The sequence below is a fragment of the Saccoglossus kowalevskii genome, chromosome 8 (assembly GCF_978046115.1).
Source record: "Saccoglossus kowalevskii chromosome 8, keSacKowa6.1, whole genome shotgun sequence".
NCBI lineage: Eukaryota > Metazoa > Hemichordata > Enteropneusta > Harrimaniidae > Saccoglossus > Saccoglossus kowalevskii.
Window position 1 is genome coordinate 26,444,095 of NC_140648.1, and position 21,359 is coordinate 26,465,453.

At 35.3% G+C, this 21,359-nt stretch overlaps 3 protein-coding genes and 1 long non-coding RNA gene across 4 annotated transcripts in view; 3 read left to right on the plus strand and 1 right to left on the minus strand.

Annotated features, from left to right (window-relative positions):
• LOC100374238 (xanthine dehydrogenase/oxidase-like) overlaps positions 1-755 on the plus strand; it is a 16,411-nt gene extending 15,656 nt beyond the window's left edge. Inside the window, exon 32 of the mRNA XM_085502425.1 lies at positions 393-755. Coding sequence (XP_085358551.1) covers positions 393-422 — 30 coding nt within the window. The 3' untranslated portion in view covers positions 423-755. The remainder of the gene's footprint in view (positions 1-392) is intronic.
• The window catches only part of LOC146739482 (uncharacterized), a 25,110-nt gene extending 10,486 nt beyond the window's left edge, over positions 1-14,624 (minus strand). The window contains exon 1 of the long non-coding RNA XR_014930107.1: positions 14,369-14,624. This is a non-coding gene — a long non-coding RNA (uncharacterized LOC146739482). The remainder of the gene's footprint in view (positions 1-14,368) is intronic.
• On the plus strand, positions 6,251-11,881 carry LOC100374539 (transmembrane protein 272-like). Its single transcript, XM_002737721.4, has 6 exons — positions 6,251-6,350; positions 9,296-9,347; positions 9,909-10,022; positions 10,561-10,632; positions 11,002-11,229; positions 11,502-11,881. Exons 1-6 carry the CDS (start codon positions 6,327-6,329, stop codon positions 11,696-11,698), a joined length of 687 nt encoding a protein of 228 aa, XP_002737767.1. The 5' UTR covers positions 6,251-6,326; the 3' UTR covers positions 11,699-11,881.
• On the plus strand, positions 13,709-18,749 carry LOC100373930 (transmembrane protein 272-like). Its single transcript, XM_002737717.4, has 7 exons — positions 13,709-13,987; positions 15,971-16,022; positions 16,313-16,423; positions 16,901-17,002; positions 17,480-17,551; positions 18,151-18,369; positions 18,530-18,749. Exons 1-7 carry the CDS (start codon positions 13,964-13,966, stop codon positions 18,724-18,726), a joined length of 777 nt encoding a protein of 258 aa, XP_002737763.1. The 5' UTR covers positions 13,709-13,963; the 3' UTR covers positions 18,727-18,749.
• The last annotated feature ends 2,610 nt before the right edge of the window (positions 18,750-21,359 follow it).

Consider the following 21,359-nt stretch of genomic DNA (forward strand, 5'->3'; position numbering starts at 1 on the left):
AAAATAGATATTTTGACCAAATCTAGGTGTGAATCTAAAAAAATACCGCCGATGTTCTGTTGAGAAAATGGAAGCCACACGACCCTAAACTAGTTTTCTGTTTTCTTTGGTCATCACGTTCTCTGTTCTCCGTTCTCCTGGCATCTATTCATAGCATTCATCTATTCATTCATGTCAATGTGTTAACATGAGAGAATGAAATACTACATGAATGGCAAAAACAAGTATCGTGGCTACCTTGCTCTCAACGATGGCTTTTGCTCTAAAGTCATTTTTTCAAATTATTTTTTTTAGCCTACGTGTACTTTTGATTGAATATAATAATGTCATACTCATTATGTAATAACCATGTGGCTGATATCATTCGTTGACGAATCATATTATTATTACAGGTAGCCGATGATTATTTTGTAAGAGCATAGATGAAGGTTCAGAAGATAATTCACAATTCATGGTGGTGGAGTTTACGCTTTTCTACAAGGCTGTAACGATACCAAATTTTTTTTATAATCTTCTAATTTGTACAATTTTCAAGATATATGTGGCTTGCATATGACATATCCATCTTTCCACCAACACTGCTTAATTGGAAACTACTTTGATTCATTACCTGTGTTTCGACAATGTTATTCCGATGATGACATATTGGTGATGTTTTTTTTTAAGATTTATGCAATGTACATATTTAGCATATATTACTATTGTAATGATTATAAAGCATCATGTATCGATTCAATAAACATATCTATCCCGTATATCATTGCAATTCAGTGTAATAATACAGCGTAATAATGTTTCCATACTATGTAATACAAATTCAAACACTCTGATTGATCCGTGCAAGCATACTGACTTTTTGACATATAATGGCTGACTACCGTAGAATACTAGTAGGCCATCTCGTCATTAACAATATAGGATAATGGTGGTTTTACACAACATGAAGAATTATACAATTCGCATATTTCTGGTAGTTTCAGATGTCGACTAAAACGTGAATGTTAAATAAATCCGTATAAATGTGAGACCTTATTTCAAATTCTCCCCACCTCAACTTCTCCGCGCACATAAATTTGTTCCATTCACATCTAGTGGCGATTTGTCATGGATTGTGAATAGATAACTAGGATATCGATGTTGTGACTCTACAAGACAGCTCGGGACAAATGAAAATTACTACACGAGTTAAATAAACCTGACACAGTTGTGTCATTCATGGTATATCCTCTATGTGTATTGCTGGTCTGCAAATATATACAATATTATTATACCTCGTGTAGTGATTCTATTTCATCAAGGTAATTGTATTACTCATTGTGTATCGTATATACATGTGGGTTTCATTAAGTAGTTCATTTAACCGGAAATGTGTTATAATGCGTTTAATTTAGGTCCGATTGTCCTCCCAGTGTAGTGTGATGTTTTGTTTGTTCATGTGCGCATGCGTCATGTATAAACATGGCGGCTTCTGAAATGTCAGACAGTCCGCCGTAAGTAGTTGATATCTACAAAAATTTTAAATGTGACAATAATTAGGGATTATAGAATATAACTACATTGGAAGTGTGATGAAACAGCTACTTGTGAATGAAGATATTTCTGGATGTTTTCAATACCCTGGACAGGAGCGATTTGCGATACAGTATTTTACAAAATGTTTGTTTTGTTCGGTATAATGATTAATATATACACCCAAGCATTCTCTTCGGGTCGACAAATCTGTATATCGACCTTGGCCCGAGTCATTATTTCTATAATATTTACTAGTGTTTCGTTGGTATTGTATTTCATGAATAAACATAACTGTTAAATTCAAGAGGCTATCAATGCCATATTGTACCCCTAAATCAAACTAGACATCCAACAAATAAAAAATTCAATTTATTTTGAATAGTATGCCCAAAGGTTATAACACGGTCAACATCAATCCCAAAAATGCCGGCGTAATAACCAAACATATTCCACGCTAAATTCGTGGACTACCTACCAAGTAGTTAAAACGTGCGATTCTTCCCGTACATTTTAACATTTCTTTACATTTCAGAGCAAACCTGAGTTAGCCATTTGGTAAAACTCGTTTGAGATCAGACCCATAACACGCCTAATGAAAACCTATTGTCAATACACAATATCAACACATCAATCTGTTTTAAATTTGACGAACTGAAGAGACAACAAAATATATTTCATAAATAGTTGTATTAACTAGAAAGCACAGGGCTAATACAAACAATGCAACAAGACATAGCTAGGTTCATGAGACGACGTACCGTAGTGGTACTAAGTGTCTGGAATGAGTAATCATACCATGTTTAATATAATCTGACCGTCACATATTGACACGTGACAAGAATCGAATCGACAAGATCGAGTCTGTCCCCTAACTACGCGATGACATTCTCCGAACATTCGAGCCGACTGCAGCACTGAATCCGTGATTCTGGACCGTCAACCACGCCACCAACGAGTCGGTGGAGACATAGAGAATAATGACTCTACTCGCATACATTGTTTACTCATTCTTGGAAAGCCTCAGGTGTGAATCTCCTACGGAATATTTGTTTCCCCTGACAGAATACTAATATAAGAATACTAGAAAAGTAATAATGTTAATTATTAATTGTAATTTCCCTGTTTAGATATTACTTTAGTGGAACAACACAGTATAAGGGACCTGGGAGTAAACATTGCCCATTATATGAAAGAACATTATGAGGTGCATAGTATTTGTGAAGATTATATCATGAACGCTAATTCCTGAATGCAGACAATGTGTGATTTTCCGTTCACTGTGAGATCTCGCATAATGCGTGAATGGCGCGTAACGAACTTCTGCTGCAAAATTCTAAAATTTAAAGTTCAATTTCGAAATGCGTATATATAGTGTTAAGATACCCTTACTTGATCAAAATGTGTATTGCAAATTATTAAACGTGGCAATACCAAAAATCAAAGAAAGCTTAGAAAGAACTCCCGTGTGCTGAGAGTTTTGGAGACACATTAAAAATTAATTCAAAATTACTTATACTTGAGATATTGATGGAATAGCTGAAAACTAATTATGCAAATAAGGTAACTAATATGAACAGATTTAGGGGTAAAACTAATAAGGTCTGCACAATGTACCAAGTTTCATTGGAATGTGATTAGAACCAAAAAAATATTAATTATTATGCTAATTAGAGAATTAATATGAACAGATTTTAACCCAAAATTAATCAGGCTGTCTATTGTCCTAGAGCATTTATGTACCAAGTTTTATTCAAATGTGATGATCAATACTTGAGATATTAGTATTAATTAATTATGTTAATTAGGTGATTAAGAAGCATAAATATTTACCAAAAACTAATATGGTGCATAGTCTTAGGTTCATTGAAACGTGATGGGTACTATTTAAAAGTTTCATTGAAATCCAATGAGTGGTTTTTAGACATCAGTGCAACAGCCATAGAACAGCAAAAAATTAACTAATTATGCAAATTAGGTAATTAATAGGCACAATTTTTTATCTCAAAATTAATCAGGTCTCTGCATAGTCCTAGAATATCTATGTCGCAAGTCTCATTGAAATGTGATGATTAGTACTTGAGATATCAGATGAAAAGCTGAAAATTAACTAATTATGCTAATAAGGTGATTAATATGCACAAATATTTACCAAAAAACTAATTAGGTCTCTGCACAGTCCTCAAGTAACTATGTTTCATTGAAACGTGATCATTACTATTCGAAATATCAAAAGCTAAAGTTAATTAATTATGCAAATTAGGTAATTAATATGTACTGATATTACCCTAAAAACCATCAGGTCTGTGCAGTGTCATAGGACACCTATGTACCAAGTTTTATTGAAATGTTATGATTAGTACTTGAGATATCAGTGGAAAAGCTGAAAATTGATTAATCATTATGTAAATTAGGTAATTAATAATATTAACAGATTTTTACCAAAAACTAATCAAATCTGTGCATTAGTTCAGAGCATCCATGTGCCAAGTTTCATTGAAATTCAATGAGTGGTTCTTCAAAAATCAGTGGAAAAGTCATAGAACAGCTTAAAATCAGCTAATTATCATGCAAATTAGGTAATTAATATTCATAGATTTTTACCCAAAACTAATCAAATCTGCGCACTAGTTCAGAGCATCCATGTGCCAAATTTCATCAAAATCCAATGAGTGGTTCTTCAGATATCAGTGGAACAGTCTTGGGACAGCTAAAAATCAGCTAATTATCATGCAAATTAGGTAATTAATATTCATAGATTTTTACCCAAAACTAATCAAATCTGCGCACTAGTTCAGAGCATCCATGTGCCAAATTTCATCAAAATCCAATGAGTGGTTCTTCAGATATCAGTGGAACAGTCTTGGGACAGCTAAAAATCAGCTAATTATCATGCAAATTAGGTAATTAATATTCATAGATTTTTACCAAAACCTAATCAACTCTGCGCATTATCCCAGAGCATCTATGTACCAAGTTTCATCAAAATTTGATTAGTGGTTCTTGAGATAACGGTGGAACAAAAAAAGTGACATACATACATACATACAGACATACAGACAGGGTAACTGCAAAGACTCCCTTTTGTGCTTCGCACATGGGAGTCAAAAATCGTTCGCGTTTGTTATAGAGGGCGCTGGTTTATATGAATAAATGTCAACATGATGTAGCTTACTCGCTGCAGTAAAAAAGTTGTTATACCTCAACTACACAAGCCTACGGGTATACGGGCATAACTGACTGTCAGTGCGGAACAGCAAAGAAAAATGATTCTAAGAGACGCGATATTATTTCCCATTACGGTATTACTTTAGTCCGAGGAACCGGGCTTTGTTCGTATTTGCGACAAACCGTTGTAAAGTGTTGTAAATCCATCGACAGATTTGGGTGTTCTGCAATGCGAGACGCGCCGTATTTTGCTTGAAAAGGCTTATTGTGACAAACGGGAATATTTTAATCGGGCGACAATACGGGTAGAAAATCACTGTGCGCGAATAGAGTTAAAAAATGGAATTCACATACATCTGACGGCGATAGTCATTTAAAATAGACACCCCAAAGTCACTGTCATGGACAAGTTGCTTGAAACTGGATAGTCAGTAATAATAATAATAATAATTTTGAATAGAACATAGTCAAATACTATTCTAACAAACAAAACAAAACAAAATAAAAAAAGAGATGAAAACTAATATTAGTATACTGTTGACACTGGTTTAGAAAATGGCACTTTCGTTAATATAAATTGCCAGTTCTATATGTATGTTCCCCATAAATATACTAGTATATAAACTTTGCTTTGTTATCTAACATATTGAAATGGTGATTTGAGGTTTGTGCTGATTGATATAAGCCTCATTCTTGCTTCTTTGTGTTGTGGACAATCAATCAGAAAGTGAAATTACAAAAGGTTGGCCTGTATTTTGTTGTTTTCAGTGTACGAGTCCTCTAGACTAGCTTTGATAGATCCGTGCTTTGAGAAAGACACTTAAAACCCCGGTTAACCTTTTTTTGTGGTAAAATAGGGGGTCTGGTTACAAAAGTAAGGCGCTGTTACCGAATGTAAATAAGCTGTATTGTGTACTGTTTGAATCGTTTTCACGTGATGAGCGGTGAATGGTCTGTTGCTCGTTCACTAGCCAGTGTAACAGAAGGACTGACCTCGGCTTTCTATCCGACACCATATCTGACGAATGTCTTCACACTAGTACATAACAACACGCAATAAAATTTACATGAACGTACGTCCCCAAATAACTACTATGTACAAAATACATGTTGAGTGGCCAACAACAGTCCGATATTAAACATGTAGACATGCAAATAACAGGTACTAGTATTAAATATGTCCATCGTCTTTTAACAAAGTACCTAATGAGCGGCGGTATACGGTGGCGTCTAACCGCAAGTGATAGTAGTCCGCCGAGCGTGTGCCTGTCAGAAAGCACAGAAACATAAAGCCGGTAGAAGTAGTGGTAGCGTTCTGAGTGTAGATACGAGTGTGGAGACATAATCACGTCACCGTAAAACCTACCCGGCTAGCTGTCGTTAGCTTCATTCATGTTTATCGTACTCCAATTTTCAGTTTGTCAACAATGTGATTATGTTCACATGCAATTTGTATTTGAAAGAAATGTCACGGTGACCCATTTCAGGCCCTCGTGGTGCAGTGAAACTTGCGTATAGTAACGTCACAATCATTGTTATGCTAATTGCGTGACATTCATTCGTATGCAAATTTCGCGTGAATACAGTGGTACATGTACTAGTATTTTCATGTTCAAGTTGACGAACGAAAAAGCAGAAGTACAATAAATATGAGTGGAACTAACGATAAACGGGTAGGTTTTTGTATGATGTTTATCGACGTTATAATTCTGCACTATTATACATTTCTGCACGGAGTATATTTTGATTGACGACTAAAGCGAGCGATTAAATTCGGTCATGTATCGTCTCTCAGTAAAAGGAAGGACACAGTATTACACAAGAAGCGTTTATGTACTATTCATTTTGAGTTATAACACGGGTACTTTTTGTTTAGTTGTTCTAATCTAGTGATTTGTGTCGGGCAATACATATTTCGGGCAATGTATTCATATAAGTAGTAACAAGCTATGGTATGTGACCGCTATATTACTTGATCGCTTAAAGGTCGTACCGCACCCAAAGCGGCATATACACCTTGGTGAAAGGCCTTTCATTCCTAACCATGACTCATATTGTACTTTGCATAGTTTTGATGCACAGTTGTTCTACAGCTTAGGCTATACACACTGACCCAATCTGATTAAAATCTGATGTAGTGTATGGGCTTTAATTATTTTGGCTATAAACTTATTTAATTTTTTTATTACTTTTGTTATTAATGCCTTTTTATTTTATTATTTTACTTTGATTTTGTGATTTTTTTTTTAATTCCGCCCTACATACATCTGATCCGACGCCTATGTAAGTCCCGTTCAAATCTCACGTAAGTACCAGCCAATCACAGCCCCCCTTTTATACAGGCTGTCGGTTGATTACTTTTCAGTGTCGCGATACTCTACGGGCAATCTTTCTGTACATTATATTTTGTCCACTTGAATAAACCATTAATAGAAAACTGCTAGTATATTTTTATTTACAAAAGAAATTCCACAGCATTTTACAATTTGTGTCATTACATTGAATATTTGTTTCACTTCCAACAAATGTGTACACTTCCTGATACATCTTCGCCAGCCAAGGTTCGTTTATTCAGTCATCGCTTCAATTTTACATCAAACACTGAGCAAAATTATCTAGAATGGAAGCAAAAAAATAAGTAAATCGTAATGATTAGAACACTGTAAACAGCTATAGTAAACAATGCAAACTGATTTTAAATTGTATAATGGTCACCGGCGCACGGCATCGACGCAGAAAATTGGAGCAAATCAGCTCAATTACTTTAATAAAGAGTTATTGTATAATGTACAAAATGTTGATACATTTTGATGAATATTTACAGCTACGGCTTCAGTACCGTAGACGATTTTGGCCCGATCGTCAACAAAACATCACCCGTCTCCAGGGCAAGCGACTAGTAAAGATACCAAGGTTCGGTCGAACGGTGGAAACAAAATCTTCACTCCCAGAATAACTACGCAAAATAACGATCTAAACTCGAACCATTCGAGCCACAATATAAAAATAAAAAAATTACCGTTGCATTTGACAGTGATAAACTTACCGAAAAGCCGTGTTTTTCTCGGTCGCCAACGTCGGTATAATCCGCCATTTTATTTGAGTGTGTTTGCCACCTGACTCTGCCCGGTGACGTCACCATGTGGGCTATAGAAGGAGGTCTGTGATTCGTTGACTAAAATCATCGATAGTGGGTCTCGTTGAAATCTCGTTACATAGTCATCGGGTCAGATGTATGTAGGGCGAAATTAAAAAAAAATACAAAATCAAAATCATAATAAAATACAAAAGTAATAAAAAATAAAATTAAAATAAGTTCATAGCCAAAATAATTAAAGCCCGTACACTGCATCAGATTTTAATCAGATTGACACTGACCACAACTAGTGTTGTCATGGGAATGTCTATTCTGGATTACTGCCATCATCGTATTATAATCACATTTGAGACAGTATCAGTTCGTTTTGCGCATTGCATCGTGGGAGTCGTAATAATATATTTAGATTGATGGTTTTAGAGTTGAAAGAAAATTACTTATATGGCCCGATTATTGTTTTCCTTGCTTTATGATGCATCCCTGTCTCACAGGAAAACAATGCACTTTTCGTATTGTAGTTGCGCGTCTGCATCGGAACTTGGGAAGTATGATCTCCAGCATCTTCGCCAGCCAAGACTATTTATTCGGCCGAAGCCTCAACATTAATCCTTGGCAGATTTCACTACGATTTATTGCATGCCGCACGCCCTCAAACGATTATTTGCATTACCTAATCAGATTACTGTGAAATACTTTATTTTCTCTTGCAATCAATTTTCGCTATAGGAATGATCGAGTGAAAATAAAATCCAGCGAATAAAACTTTTTCCCATATTTCAACTCGCCAGAATTCAGTGAAAAATAAAACACCCAAAAACACTTGCCACAAATTTTCAACGTTGGAATAATTTTTTTTTTTCGAAACGTGTCAACAAATTTAGACTCTCTGTTCTTGACTACACGCCGCCATTTTTTAAATCTGTGATGAGCCCAGACGTTCACGTTTATGATACAGCAACGCTGATTGGTGGCCCCAGCCCCTGGGCGCGCCCAATCAAATTACTCAATTTAACTGCAGTGAAAAACAGCTTTTCCTTACACGATCACGCACGGGTTCGTGGGCCGGTTATGAATGACCGGCTTTAGCGAAACCGTGCGATTCGGACGATGGATTTCCAGACACTCAAATTGACTCAATGTGTTGTGGATACAGAAAGTTGGGACTTTTCCAAATTCTGAAAATGAAATAAAAACATAAAATATACAACATTGAAATATTCTGTCAAAGTAGTATTAGAAGGCAAATATCGTCACCTTGATGTATTTATCTCATTGCTAGTACTAAACTGGCCAGATTTGCATGTAATTCTTTTTCGTTTAGATAGAATTTTGGATAGGCTAGTTCTTTAAAATTCAAAACTAGCGACAGAAAAGAAGCCTAACGTTGTTGACATTTAATTTGCAAGTAACTGTGTGCTTCTATGGTGTCAATTTCGGCTCAGAAGTCGATGCAATATTTACCTGGTATACTCATGCTATACATTATTGTAATTAATTGTATATGCATAATATTAATTTCAGGATGTTGAAGCGTCCAACGACAACCCACCGACTTACGATGAAGCACAGAAAGGTTAGTCTATATCTGTGAGAAAGACGGGCAATCTACAACACTATGTGACTCTGTCGTATACCATGTTGACTTGTTACATTTACAAGAAAGTCTAAATAAACAAATGTATGTGTGTGTGGACTAATGGATTCCAAACTTAACAATATTGCAGGTTCCCTAACGTCTGTTTTCTCATGATATTATATTGAAAAAGCAATTGTGTGTTAATATGCCATAAATTTGTCGATTGAGATGCGCCCAAAAGTATTTCTCGCCGACGTGAGCAGAATTTCTCTTCTTATGGTTACGGTTTACTTTTTAATGGCACACACAGATCAACAAACTAGAATCATTGCAAAGTTGGTTTACTTGTCAAAAGTACCATAGTCTAATATTATATCACACCAGGCGTTTTCTTCTTTTTAAACATAAATTATATTTGCAACATCTCCGTTACAGATGGCTATGTTTTGATAGTTTATTTGCTTGACGGTTTGCGTGACGTACTATCATCTCTGAATATAATTCACTGCGTGGTTTTCAACGTGTACTCACGCTAGGCTACTGAAATTAAACTTACAGGTGCACCACCGACGTACGAAGAAAGCATAATGTCAAAGATCAGGACCGCTAAACGGGAGTCGGATGGGAACAAAGAATTTGTTACAAATGTTCTACAGATAATATGTGAATCAGGTGAATAGTTATTGTTATCTGCACTATCGCGATCCAGCACGCAGGTAATGTATGCAATGAATGTAATTGTTACATACAACGGTAAAAGATCAGGATCACAGTATGTGTTTGTATGTTCGGGTACGTACAGCTTTCAAGGTGTAATGTAACTTAAATAGAAATATAAGTAGACTTTACACACATGTTCCTTCAAGTCCAAGTTAGATTTTGCGAACTAAACAATATAAATTCGCAATATAAATTCCAACGGAAAATATATGTGGCCTTCAAACACAGAAGAATGGTCACAGACCACATATATAGATCAAGATCGCGTTAAGTGACGTGTACCCGATCATAACAACGCGACCATAAGACCAGATTTTAATATTAAAATAACTTGTAGCAGGTGGGCATCTTTTCCGAGTACTTTCTAGTTTATAATTATATATGCAATAACCACACATATGGTGCAGTGTGGGAACAGTCAAGGAATTTATTTTTTTATACGTAATATGATATACAAACTAAACTTTTAATGTTTTTTTTTCTTTTTTAGTTGCGTTGATGATTGGTTGCCTGGTTTGTACTGCTTTACTTACTGCTCTACCTATTTCGATGATAGTGATTGGTGAGTAAATGTTTACACGACACTATTGCAGCACACCGTAAACAATTTATGACTATGTGGGTGTGACGTAATTACATGTGAAACAAACAATGAAAAGGTCTTTATTGTATACATGTCTAAACATAAATTGTAAAGCCCTTGAATTCCGAATCAATACGACGCTACTCATAAGTATGTGCCTGATTGGCTGCCCAACCCCTATCAGTCGGACCAATCAGAAAGAACCTTGTTTGTTGACATGTTATTTTCGACGTATCGAATTCTGCCTTGTATACTGCACCCCATGCTAACCCATGCTAGTTAAGTGGAGCGCCAGACATTATCCTGGGTAATCATTCCATAATTATGAGCACTGTTTATATACTACAGGTTCCATGCATAAAGACGAGTGTAATGCAGAGCCGTACATCCCCATATACCTTATCGTTGCTGGGAGCTTTTCCTTGTTTATATGCGTCACTAACGTATGTGGCTGCGTGACAAAGCGTGGAAAAAAGGAAGACGAGGAACAGAGTACGGGTGCCACCGCGTGTGCGTGCTGTTTTACCTGCATCAGTGCGCTGGGGAGTGTCTTTTTGGTGTGTTGGTACATAGCAGGTGAGTAGTCACATGGCAATGACATATTACTATGCTTTATTATTATCGGGAGTAGAGTTGGTCATTTTGAAATGTGCATGTCATATTTCTATGTGTCAAACAGTCTCATAGATAGTCATTTGAGCAGATTAGTGTTGTTTTATTGCGCAATGACACATTTTCTACTCATGGAGACGTAATTGCATGTGTGTAATTTAAGTAACAGTCCGCACTGACACCATCCAACTTATAAATAGTACATGTACTCATTTCTAGTGTTTTCCCATTTTCAGGTAACGTGTGGATATACAAAGCGTATGAACCGTCATATGAAGACCCAACCGCTTCAGATTACTGTGACAAGACCCTGTATTTATTTTCATTTTGGTTTTTGAACGCCGGTTACATTCTTGCTGGTGTTGGTTTGTGTTTTGGATGCGTCATTGGTTGCTGTGCGAGTCGGATTTTGTCTAATGTTGACGAAGACTAAATACAGCGTTCTCACATAAGTGATTGAAGGAACCGTGTATATATTGCTGTTTCAATACTATTTACTATACGAGTTATTAATTTGTAGTCAATTGCATGACTGAATATACGTCATGGTTGACTACTTCATCACTGGATTATTTAATGTGCAACCCTTTCAAATAAAATCTTTCATACACAATTGATATCAGTGTTTCATACTTTTGCACATTGGGGGTTACTCACGCTGTAGATGCATACACATTAAAAAGAAAAAGTTTATATTTACTGTATTATCTCTGGTATATAATACCCTCTCGGCCCTGCTTTTTGTTTGTGTCAGACGAAATTCAATGAAATCCATCATGACAAATAAGTGTTGACATTCATCAAAAAAGTACGACTTTTTACTTGGCCATACTCTTAACCCAAATACACGAGTGTTACGCAGACGCAATAGGTATCGATATATATATACACAGCACAATTTTAATTCATAAATTACAGTATATCCGGTAACTCTATTCATGGTGTCACTCTTACCTATCAAATATATTACAAAGAGTGGTCATTGGCGGTCGTCATTAGGCCCTGTTCTATTTAACACCGATTTGTCAGGTTGCATTTTAACATCGAATTCATCTTTTTTTTTACGCTGACGATTCAAAGGTATGCATCACAATATCATACACCAATGACTGTAATTATCTATAGCGGACCTATATTGCTGCTCCCTCTGGTGTCAAGATTTGGAAACTCAAACAAATGTGATGCCATTGCTTTCTCTTGCAAAAAAGGTTAGTCGTGCATCAGTAGTACTTGAATTGTGACATGATTAATCGATTCAATATAATAAAAGACCTATGAGTTACCTTAATCTTAATTTTAACACTCATATCGTAAATGTCACTGTCGCTAAAGCGTGCATGATAGTTGGGTTCATAAAGGCTTCGTAATTGCTACTTCTCACAGGTATTGCGTCGATCCCCTAAGTAGCTTATAACAAAAACAGAAAAACAATTACTCGAATAGTTATGCATTAAATCTAACATATCTAACACTACTTTTAAATATGTTTCCATACGCAATTCTATGAATGACCTGGCGAAATCGCCGTCATCCATGTATGCTCCTCATAGCTCCTCATTGGTTTGAAAATGTATTTCCGTGTCTCAATCGCAGTCTTATACAAAGGATGTACATGATAACAAGTAGTGAAAGTGTATGGTAAGTATGAGTGATTTCATACGAAAACTACGCATGATTCGCGAATACTAAAATGGAAAGTTCGTGCTACCCCAAACGAATCTTTTTTTTTTTTAATCTTATGATCTTCCATTATCTCATAATACATTGTATACTACTATACTTGACAAAATCTGCTCTAGAGTAAATAATTTGGTATTAAATCATTTTGCCGTCGCGTTTCCACAATGAATCCACCTAATCAACGTATTGGGAATAACATTTCCATCACACCAAAACTACGGATATTAGTGTTTAATTCTATGACCTATACATACAGAAATGTTTGTTTGGTAGGGATATTTACTGAGATTAATACTAAATACTGTAGGGTTATTTACTGTAACAGAATAGGTTGTATGATCAACCAAGTTTAGGTTATGTATAGCAGATTTGAGCATTATTATTGACATTTAAAAGTCTTAAGACAGTTTTCACTGTGTTTCTATTGATAAAATAATATGCAAATAGGTATTGGTAATTGCGGGAGTTAGAGGGCCTCAATGTTCGTAAACGCACACTTTAATATGATCAGCAACTCACAGACACGTGAGGCTGACGGCGGAGAATGCTTGTTAATATTAATTACCCCTGTATTGGGGTTTGACCTTCCTGATTCAACTTTCTAACCCAGTGACCTCCGCTGAAACTCGAGCTTTGATTCATTATGGTTTCCCATTATGCTGGACAACAGCCGTATTTCGTCATTAAATGTGCTTATTGTTGAAGAATGCTGAACCGTAACGTTTCGCCTTTTGAATTTCGCATCACTTCAGAAGTATGCGTTAAGTCTCGTGATGTATATGGGTGATTCACGTGCTTCACTGCTAGTGTAATGATATAAATATAGCTAGAGTCCCTCGCACTTTGTTAAACAACGCAATGGTTGACAGCTGTTGTCAAGATTATCACGTGTAGTTTTTCGATTGGTTTGGATTTCATCCAATATTTATAACCAGGAATACTGTATTTATATGCAAATTAGGTGAGATTGCAATATATTTGCATCGGTGACGAACTGAAAATATAGAGTAGTACGACGATGGATGCCGCTAACGAGAGCCAGGTAGGTTCTAACCTTTCTATATGAAGGTGTATTTGTTCCCAGAGTGTTAAATTATATAATAAGAACATATATATGTGCCAGATAGTACTATCTGATCTGCCGAGTTTTTAACTGACGGCTCGGAACTTTGTACTGTTTTCTCAGCAGTTGCTTTGTGTGCAGATATGTGAAAGTGTTCGTTTTCATTGGAACTTTGTGGACACCTTCTCACATATCTCTGTTCAAAAACCCGTGCAATATGTCTGTTTTGAAACTAATTTCTTCAGATGTAAGGTACCCATTGGACAAAAGATACATGGAAGTTTAGCAAACTATCTCCCCGACCCAGTGCAATGTATCCGGTTAATTCATTATTTGTGTTGATTGCCTATATATACTTACTTCAATACACGCTCGTTTTTTTCCGACCGCTGCTAACAATACCTTGTCATGCGAGGTTTATTATGGCCGCCATGTTTTGTTGACAATTGCAGACCAGACAATAACACGTATTCCAGACACGTATAACCGAGTGTTCATTGAAACGATCGGTGCCATTTATTTGTAGTAAAATTACATTACTCGTGTCGTGGTCGCTGATGATGTGTTGTTTTGGTTTTGATGGCCATTCACATTGCTGCGATGGGTGTTGTGTAGTTCCAATGTAAAAATCAACCGTGCAGCAGTCACGTGAACATAGATAAATATTACCGTTTCTCGCCCTGTGACGGTGGAACATATAATAACTATAAGCAGTATTGTCGTGACTAATGACAGAGAATGTCGCACTAAAACTAATGTCACTAAAACAAATGGCGATAGCGAACACGAATGATATGTTAACAAATTAAATGTGGCTGGCTGCCTTATGGTATTTAAAAATACAATAGAGTGGGAATGCCAGGGACTTTACATTTATGTGAGAATTACACCAGTCAAGGTATTCTCAGCTCGTGATACTGTTTACAGTGTGTTACAGCGAGTATGACATCATTTGTAGGATTTTGACAAAGGGATAGTGTTTGCAGGACATTAATGGGAGTGTTACATCATTTGAAAGATGCTAATGGGAAAATGACATTATTTGCATATTGATGAGAGAATTACATCAGTTGCAGGATGTAAATGGGACAATGACACTATTTGAAATATGTATCGTCTACAGTGGATATGCAAATGAGATACAATTATTGAATAATAAGACGTCCAAACTTATATTCTTGCACAAAAAGAGTATGAAGAGTCATGAAAGTACAGAGTAAACCCGAGATGATGTGCCTTTGCTAGGCTTTAACCATTATTCCCAAAAATGTATGCCCAAAGAATAGTTTCTTTATTGATCGACACATTACAAAACTCGTGTATCTCTGAAAGACATCGAAACCCAGTTCGAAAAGGTATGAAAAATCGCAGCGGAAATGACACCTTCCCCCAGGATTTCATTGGAAGTCTCTTTTATTTTCTTTGATATCAATATTTACCGCGATTGACCCTCGCGTTAAAGTCCGCTGACGTTTCCACTGGCTAGAGAAGACTTTCATTAATCTCCATGACCCTATAATATTATCTAGTCGATTATCTGCTCACGCCGAGGTTCATCTGACGAATTTGCAAAACATGTGAACTGCCAATTGCTCCAACAAATATTATATTTATATAAAATATTTATATGATTGAATTATAACGTTGGTGTTGTGAATATGACTTCCCTTGGAAAATGTGTCGTGTTCCTGCGTTGAATCTCGTGATTTGTGTTTCTTCTTTGTGTTTGTTGCTTGAGTAATATACATAGCAGGAACAGCGGTGATGCAATGGTCTATGCAATTGCTAGGGTTCGATAAGTATCGCATTGTTCGAACAAGTCATACATGTTGTAGGGACAATTGACACCATAATTATAATAATCATTTTATTTCTGCTAAACATACTATTAAAAGTTTAATTTTATTTTGAGAAATGGGGGTATTTGACATGTACATATTGATTTAATTACTCTAATTTCAGGATATCGAGGCGCCACAAGACAAACCACCAACACATGAGGAACCACAGAAAGGTTAGTCGAATGCAGTAAAAACAATGCGTAATCATCTATAAAATAGAGATTCTAGGACATAGAATCGGCTAGTCGTTATTATAATCTTATATGTTACACTCATATTATTAGTATTGCTCTGACTTTAACAAATGAAGCTACTGTATGTCTATATCGTTCACATCCAAGATGCTGTTATGACATTGACACATGTAATTATTAACTACATATGCAGTTTTATAACAGTTAATAACTGGGTATTACTCTACGACACATTGTTGAATCGTTTGACGCATTGTCTTAATTTACAGGTGACCCTCCGAAATATGGAAGCATCGTGTCAGAGATCAAGAAAGCTAAACGGGAGTCATGTGGAAACAAAGAATTTATCAAACATGTCATGGCGATAATAAGTAGATCAGGTGAATATCTTTTATACTTAAATAATTATCATAGTACAGATTACAAATAGTAGAATAAAATTGTGCTTGAGTGGTGCTTTAATTGAAGTAGTAAATGATAAACAATGTCCGTATCGTCTAGCTATTTAGAATAGTCACTTAGAACGATTGACAAATATTGTCTTTTATATATGACGTTATTGAGGGTTAATTTTACGCAGTACTACACATTAACTGAAGACTGACTAATTGAATAATGTATGTAGGTAGTAATCAAGGGTCATTTTAAGGCCAAACCATTGTATAAACTTGCAGACTTCAAGTAACTTTAAGCTACATTGGCCAATTACTTTAAAACGTTAAAAGATTACAATTGCCATTGTCACTAGTTAGTAGATTTACGTTTATTCAGGCTGAAAATTATTTAAACGCTATCTATCTATCTCTCTCTTTCTCTCTCTTTCTTTTATTTGTTTAACACAATGTGAAACATTACAGGTGAACGTTCGACATGGAGTGAAAGAGTAGTTACAAAGATGAAGAAATCACTACAGGAGTCGCGTGAAAATAAAGAATATCTAACGCTGCTATGTTTTCCAGGTGAATAGCTGCACATGTACAGTAGGGAATGCAGACAGTGTCATGTAATTGTGTGTTACACAACATTTGATTGTGTTTTTTTAATGGGACAGTGAATGTGACGTGATGAGAAGTGCGTCTATTGTTCATTCGAACAATGCCACTTAATGTTCAAGGTCACGTCGATGTGAGGAGCATAACATTGCCAAAATTACTCATTGATTGAGAACTCATTTTTCAAAATTTGTCAAGGCCATGTGTTATAAATATTTTACCCCAATATGTTTTAAGTGAATCAGTAATATTGGCCTTGATTGGCTGACTATTTTGAATAGATTCATGTATCATTATATATCATTGTGTCGTTCCTACTACTAAGAATTTATATCCCTAAAGCTTAGCTTTGTTTTCTGTTTTAGCCATTTTTTCAATCTTTGGTTAATACAAACTGATACTGGGCTTTTCAGTTTTTAACGTTTTTCCTTTATATTTATTTAGTTATGTTGATGATTGGCTGCGTGATTTGTATTAGTATCTTTATTGCTGCACCTATTGCGATGATAGTGATCGGTGAGTATACGATAAATGACCACGTGGAACATTTATTAATATCACTAAAAACCACGGATCAATAAAAGAATGTAAGCTACCAATAGACAAGAGCAATCAGGACCACGGTCTATGACTAAAATTAGAGATAGGTTGTATGAATTGTCATCATGTATCAATTTACACAATTTATCTTTTGTCTGAATGTGTTAATATTGTTTTCAACAAATAAACCCAATTTGCAGAAGTATGTGGAAAGGCAGTGTGATATATATATATTTTGTTAGTGATGTACTATTATTTCGTGATGATTTCATGATTATATTGACTATTCATGTCGCTTGTAGTTCAGGTTTTCCAGTCACCAACATTGAAGTTGCATTTAGGCAGTTTGTAGTCTTAGTTGATAACTTGATATTATACCTGTGAATTGGATATTTCCAATTAGACAAGAATGTCATAAAGACAATTGACATTTTACTTAAGTACATGTCGGATGTGTTCAAAATTTATTCAGTTGTCATTTCAGGAGTTCTTATCTAGACCATGCTGACTATACAGAATTACAGACATTATCCATGGTTATTATTCAATAATTAGACACTGTTTATGTTCCGCAGGTGCCATTTATAAAGACGAATGTAATGCACAGCCGTACATCCCTATATACCTTATTGTTGGTGGGAGCTTTTCCTTGTTTTCGTGTTTCATTTCTGGGGGTAAGTCCAGGTCTAATCGTTGCCAGACAAATGAAGAGGATCCACAAAAAGACGAATGTACATGCCGTAGCTGTATAAGTGGTCTTGTGTCCATCTTCCAGGTTTGCTGGTTCATAGCAGGTAAGTGGGGAATTGGGAATTGATTAGTAGAATTTTTAAATTATTCTTAATTATTTGTATTATCACCATTTTATTATTATATTATAAAATATACATTATAATATTTCTGCATGTTGTTAACAAAATATATACCTCATTGTATTTATATATATTATTGCAGGCAACGTATGGATATACAAGGCGTATGAACCGTCATATGAAGACCCAACATCTGCAGATTACTGTGACAAGACCCTGTATTTGTTTTCATTTTGGCTAATGAATGTTAGTTACATGCTAATTGGTGTTGGTTTCTGTGTCTGTTTACTAGTTATCTACTGTGTGTATTGCCGTGAGCCTTGTGATGACGAGGAATAAATTCTGTGTAATTGCTATAATAATACTTATTGTTTATATTTCGTACGTAATATAACTAAAATTACTATATATATTAATAATATATTATAGATTATATGGTTGTCATGAACATTACTAGACTCGGCGAAATGTTGACATGGTCTATATCAGAGCATTTTATTTTTTCTTGCACGTATTTGTATTTTTCTACTGAAAATGTCACAAGCTTTTTTCTTGTACTTATATGACAAACGGTCAGCACGTGTACTTTCCTTTTTGATGCACGTGTGTGTATTTGACAAGTTTTAAGAAAGTTATATCATAAAAATATAATAATGGATTATGTATATGAAGTATCTATCTGCCATATTTGGACATACAAATTAATAAATCGAACAATAAAATATTCCGGATTGTATGATTTATAAAATGATTTAGTAATACAATTTTAGTATCATATTGGCCTATAATAATGTTGGTGTTACAATCAGTATTAGTTATGAGTATATTGCCATTTTGCAAGTGCATCAACAGTCTGACTATAGTTGAGGTGTTTTATAATGTTTCATTTTCACAGAAAGAGCAGAGGGGAGAATTTGACCTTTTCTATTTGTACAGTTTTGTGTAAGTTTACTAGAAGTAAATTTTGTACCCGGATGCTCTAAGATAAGTGGGGATTGTTGTCTTGAAAGAACGCTAAAAAATTAAATCAATATTAGTTATATTTGCCAAACGTTTTGTATAGGCTGAATGGTATTTCTTTTTTAGGCAATTTTGTTTCATGATATTTGTTTATTAATTTCAAATGTTGTTTTTAGAGTGTATATGTCAAAGATGGCCATTCCCGCTTATTATATCTAAAGTAGAAGTGTAAAATATGGCTTTCAATTTCAGATTCATTGTACCAAAAACATGTTCCCCAAACGAATTCAAAAATTTGGATTCAACATTTCATTTCAAACATTTTTATCACAACTGTGTTGAATCAATTCATCATCGAGGTGGGATTTGTTGTCTGCATACATTTACTGGTTTAATAAATTGTTTAAAGGTGACAACACATTTTTATATTTTGATAATTGGAAATATAAATTCAACCACGTAGGAACATACAAGTAAACAGAGTCTCCCTGCTTTTGCAATGTAGAAGTAACCAGTGGATTGCGCATATATTACTGTAACACGTTTTTACTTGGGGCAAACGAGTATTTTAGTTCATAATTTCTGGCAGGATGGAATTAATGCGTTTTACATTGGCTTTTGTAGCTATCTTGTCATTCGAGCATTCTATCTAAACATATGGCTACCAGTCGAAATAGTTGGTTACAATGTGGAAGCAACAACTCTAGACTATGACTTTACTTTTCAATCGACAGCGGTTTTACCTATAACTCTTCATACATATTCAAAGGAATCTGTACTTGTATTCCAATTCGTTAATAGCCGTGTTATATTGTACTTGTTATTCCCATCTCATCACAGCGACACGCGTTTTAGGTTTTACTGTTTATATCACGCTGCATTGTGAACATTTTCAAATTTCTCCCAACGTCTTTTCTTGGAATATACTACTATTGATAGGGGTGACGAAGATGCATGTTTTGAAGGGTTGAAGCACACTGAGCCGTAACGTTTGTGTTTTGAATATGACATCACTTGCTCTACACTGGCGTTAAGTCTCGTGTTTTGTGTTTACAATTCGTCTTTGTCGCCGTTTGCACAATCTCTTCACAGTTTTGCCAGCTTTTAGTAAAATTGTCACTTCGTTTGGATTTCATCAAAAATAAATATAACCATGAATATTTATTTATAAGGTGGTCGGCAAACAGTGTACAGCTAAGATTTATCATCACGAGTTGTATAGGTCGAAGAGCTTATTGCAGCCAACAATTTACCCCACAGTGTTGCTTCAGTACTGAAACATATTTTTTTATACGTTTTTTTATGTCTTAAAATATTTTCTATATTTTTAGTGGGTTCATAAAAGAAAGATGTAGTCATTGAAGTCTATCGAGACCGCTGCTAAACTGTCACTATATGCATATTATTTTACCGCCCTCTAAAACAGATTTACAGTGAACCAACAAATTTACATACTGTAAGAAACTTGGTGGTATGCATTGGTTGGTGCATTTAATTTGTTTGATGCAATCATTGTGTCGGCCAGTTCTTATGGTAGCGATATAGGGGTACGAAAATTCGGAAATCGAGAGGGTACAGACAACATTTTGTAGATATCTACTTAGCGTTAATAGTTGTACAAATCATGTAGCGATGTTGAACGAATGTGGAAGGCTGCCATTATGCTGTGGTTATTTCAAGCGTTGTATCTCATATTGGTTAAAATTACTTGAAGTATAAAATAGCTGGAACCCCAAAACATGTTATATCATGCTTAAACGATTAGACAAGTCCGGCAGACTTACTTGGGAAATCCGCATAAAAATCTCCTGTTCAAATCTGGTTTCGGCATGGTCTGGTTTGAAAACAAGTTGGAGATACTGCAAATTTCTTAGAGATATTTACTCAAAGAATAAAAAAATGTTGTCAGCAAGAATGGCATGCCTCAATTTCGCCACACTATATATCAACTAGCTCTGTATCATTTAAACGTTTTCAGGGGACGAGATGAATATGAATCCAGCTTAACTTAG

Excerpts from the sequence above, each read along its gene's own strand:
- LOC100374539 (XM_002737721.4), top strand. The coding sequence starts at position 6,327 with ATGAGTGGAACTAACGATAAACGG. Across the intron at positions 9,348-9,908 it reads TTACGATGAAGCACAGAAAG|GTGCACCACCGACGTACGAA; the intron begins GTTAGTCTATAT and ends TTAAACTTACAG. Across the intron at positions 10,633-11,001 it reads TATTTCGATGATAGTGATTG|GTTCCATGCATAAAGACGAG; the intron begins GTGAGTAAATGT and ends TATATACTACAG.
- LOC100373930 (XM_002737717.4), top strand. The coding sequence starts at position 13,964 with ATGGATGCCGCTAACGAGAGCCAG. Across the intron at positions 13,988-15,970 it reads ATGCCGCTAACGAGAGCCAG|GATATCGAGGCGCCACAAGA; the intron begins GTAGGTTCTAAC and ends CTCTAATTTCAG. Across the intron at positions 16,424-16,900 it reads GGCGATAATAAGTAGATCAG|GTGAACGTTCGACATGGAGT; the intron begins GTGAATATCTTT and ends GAAACATTACAG.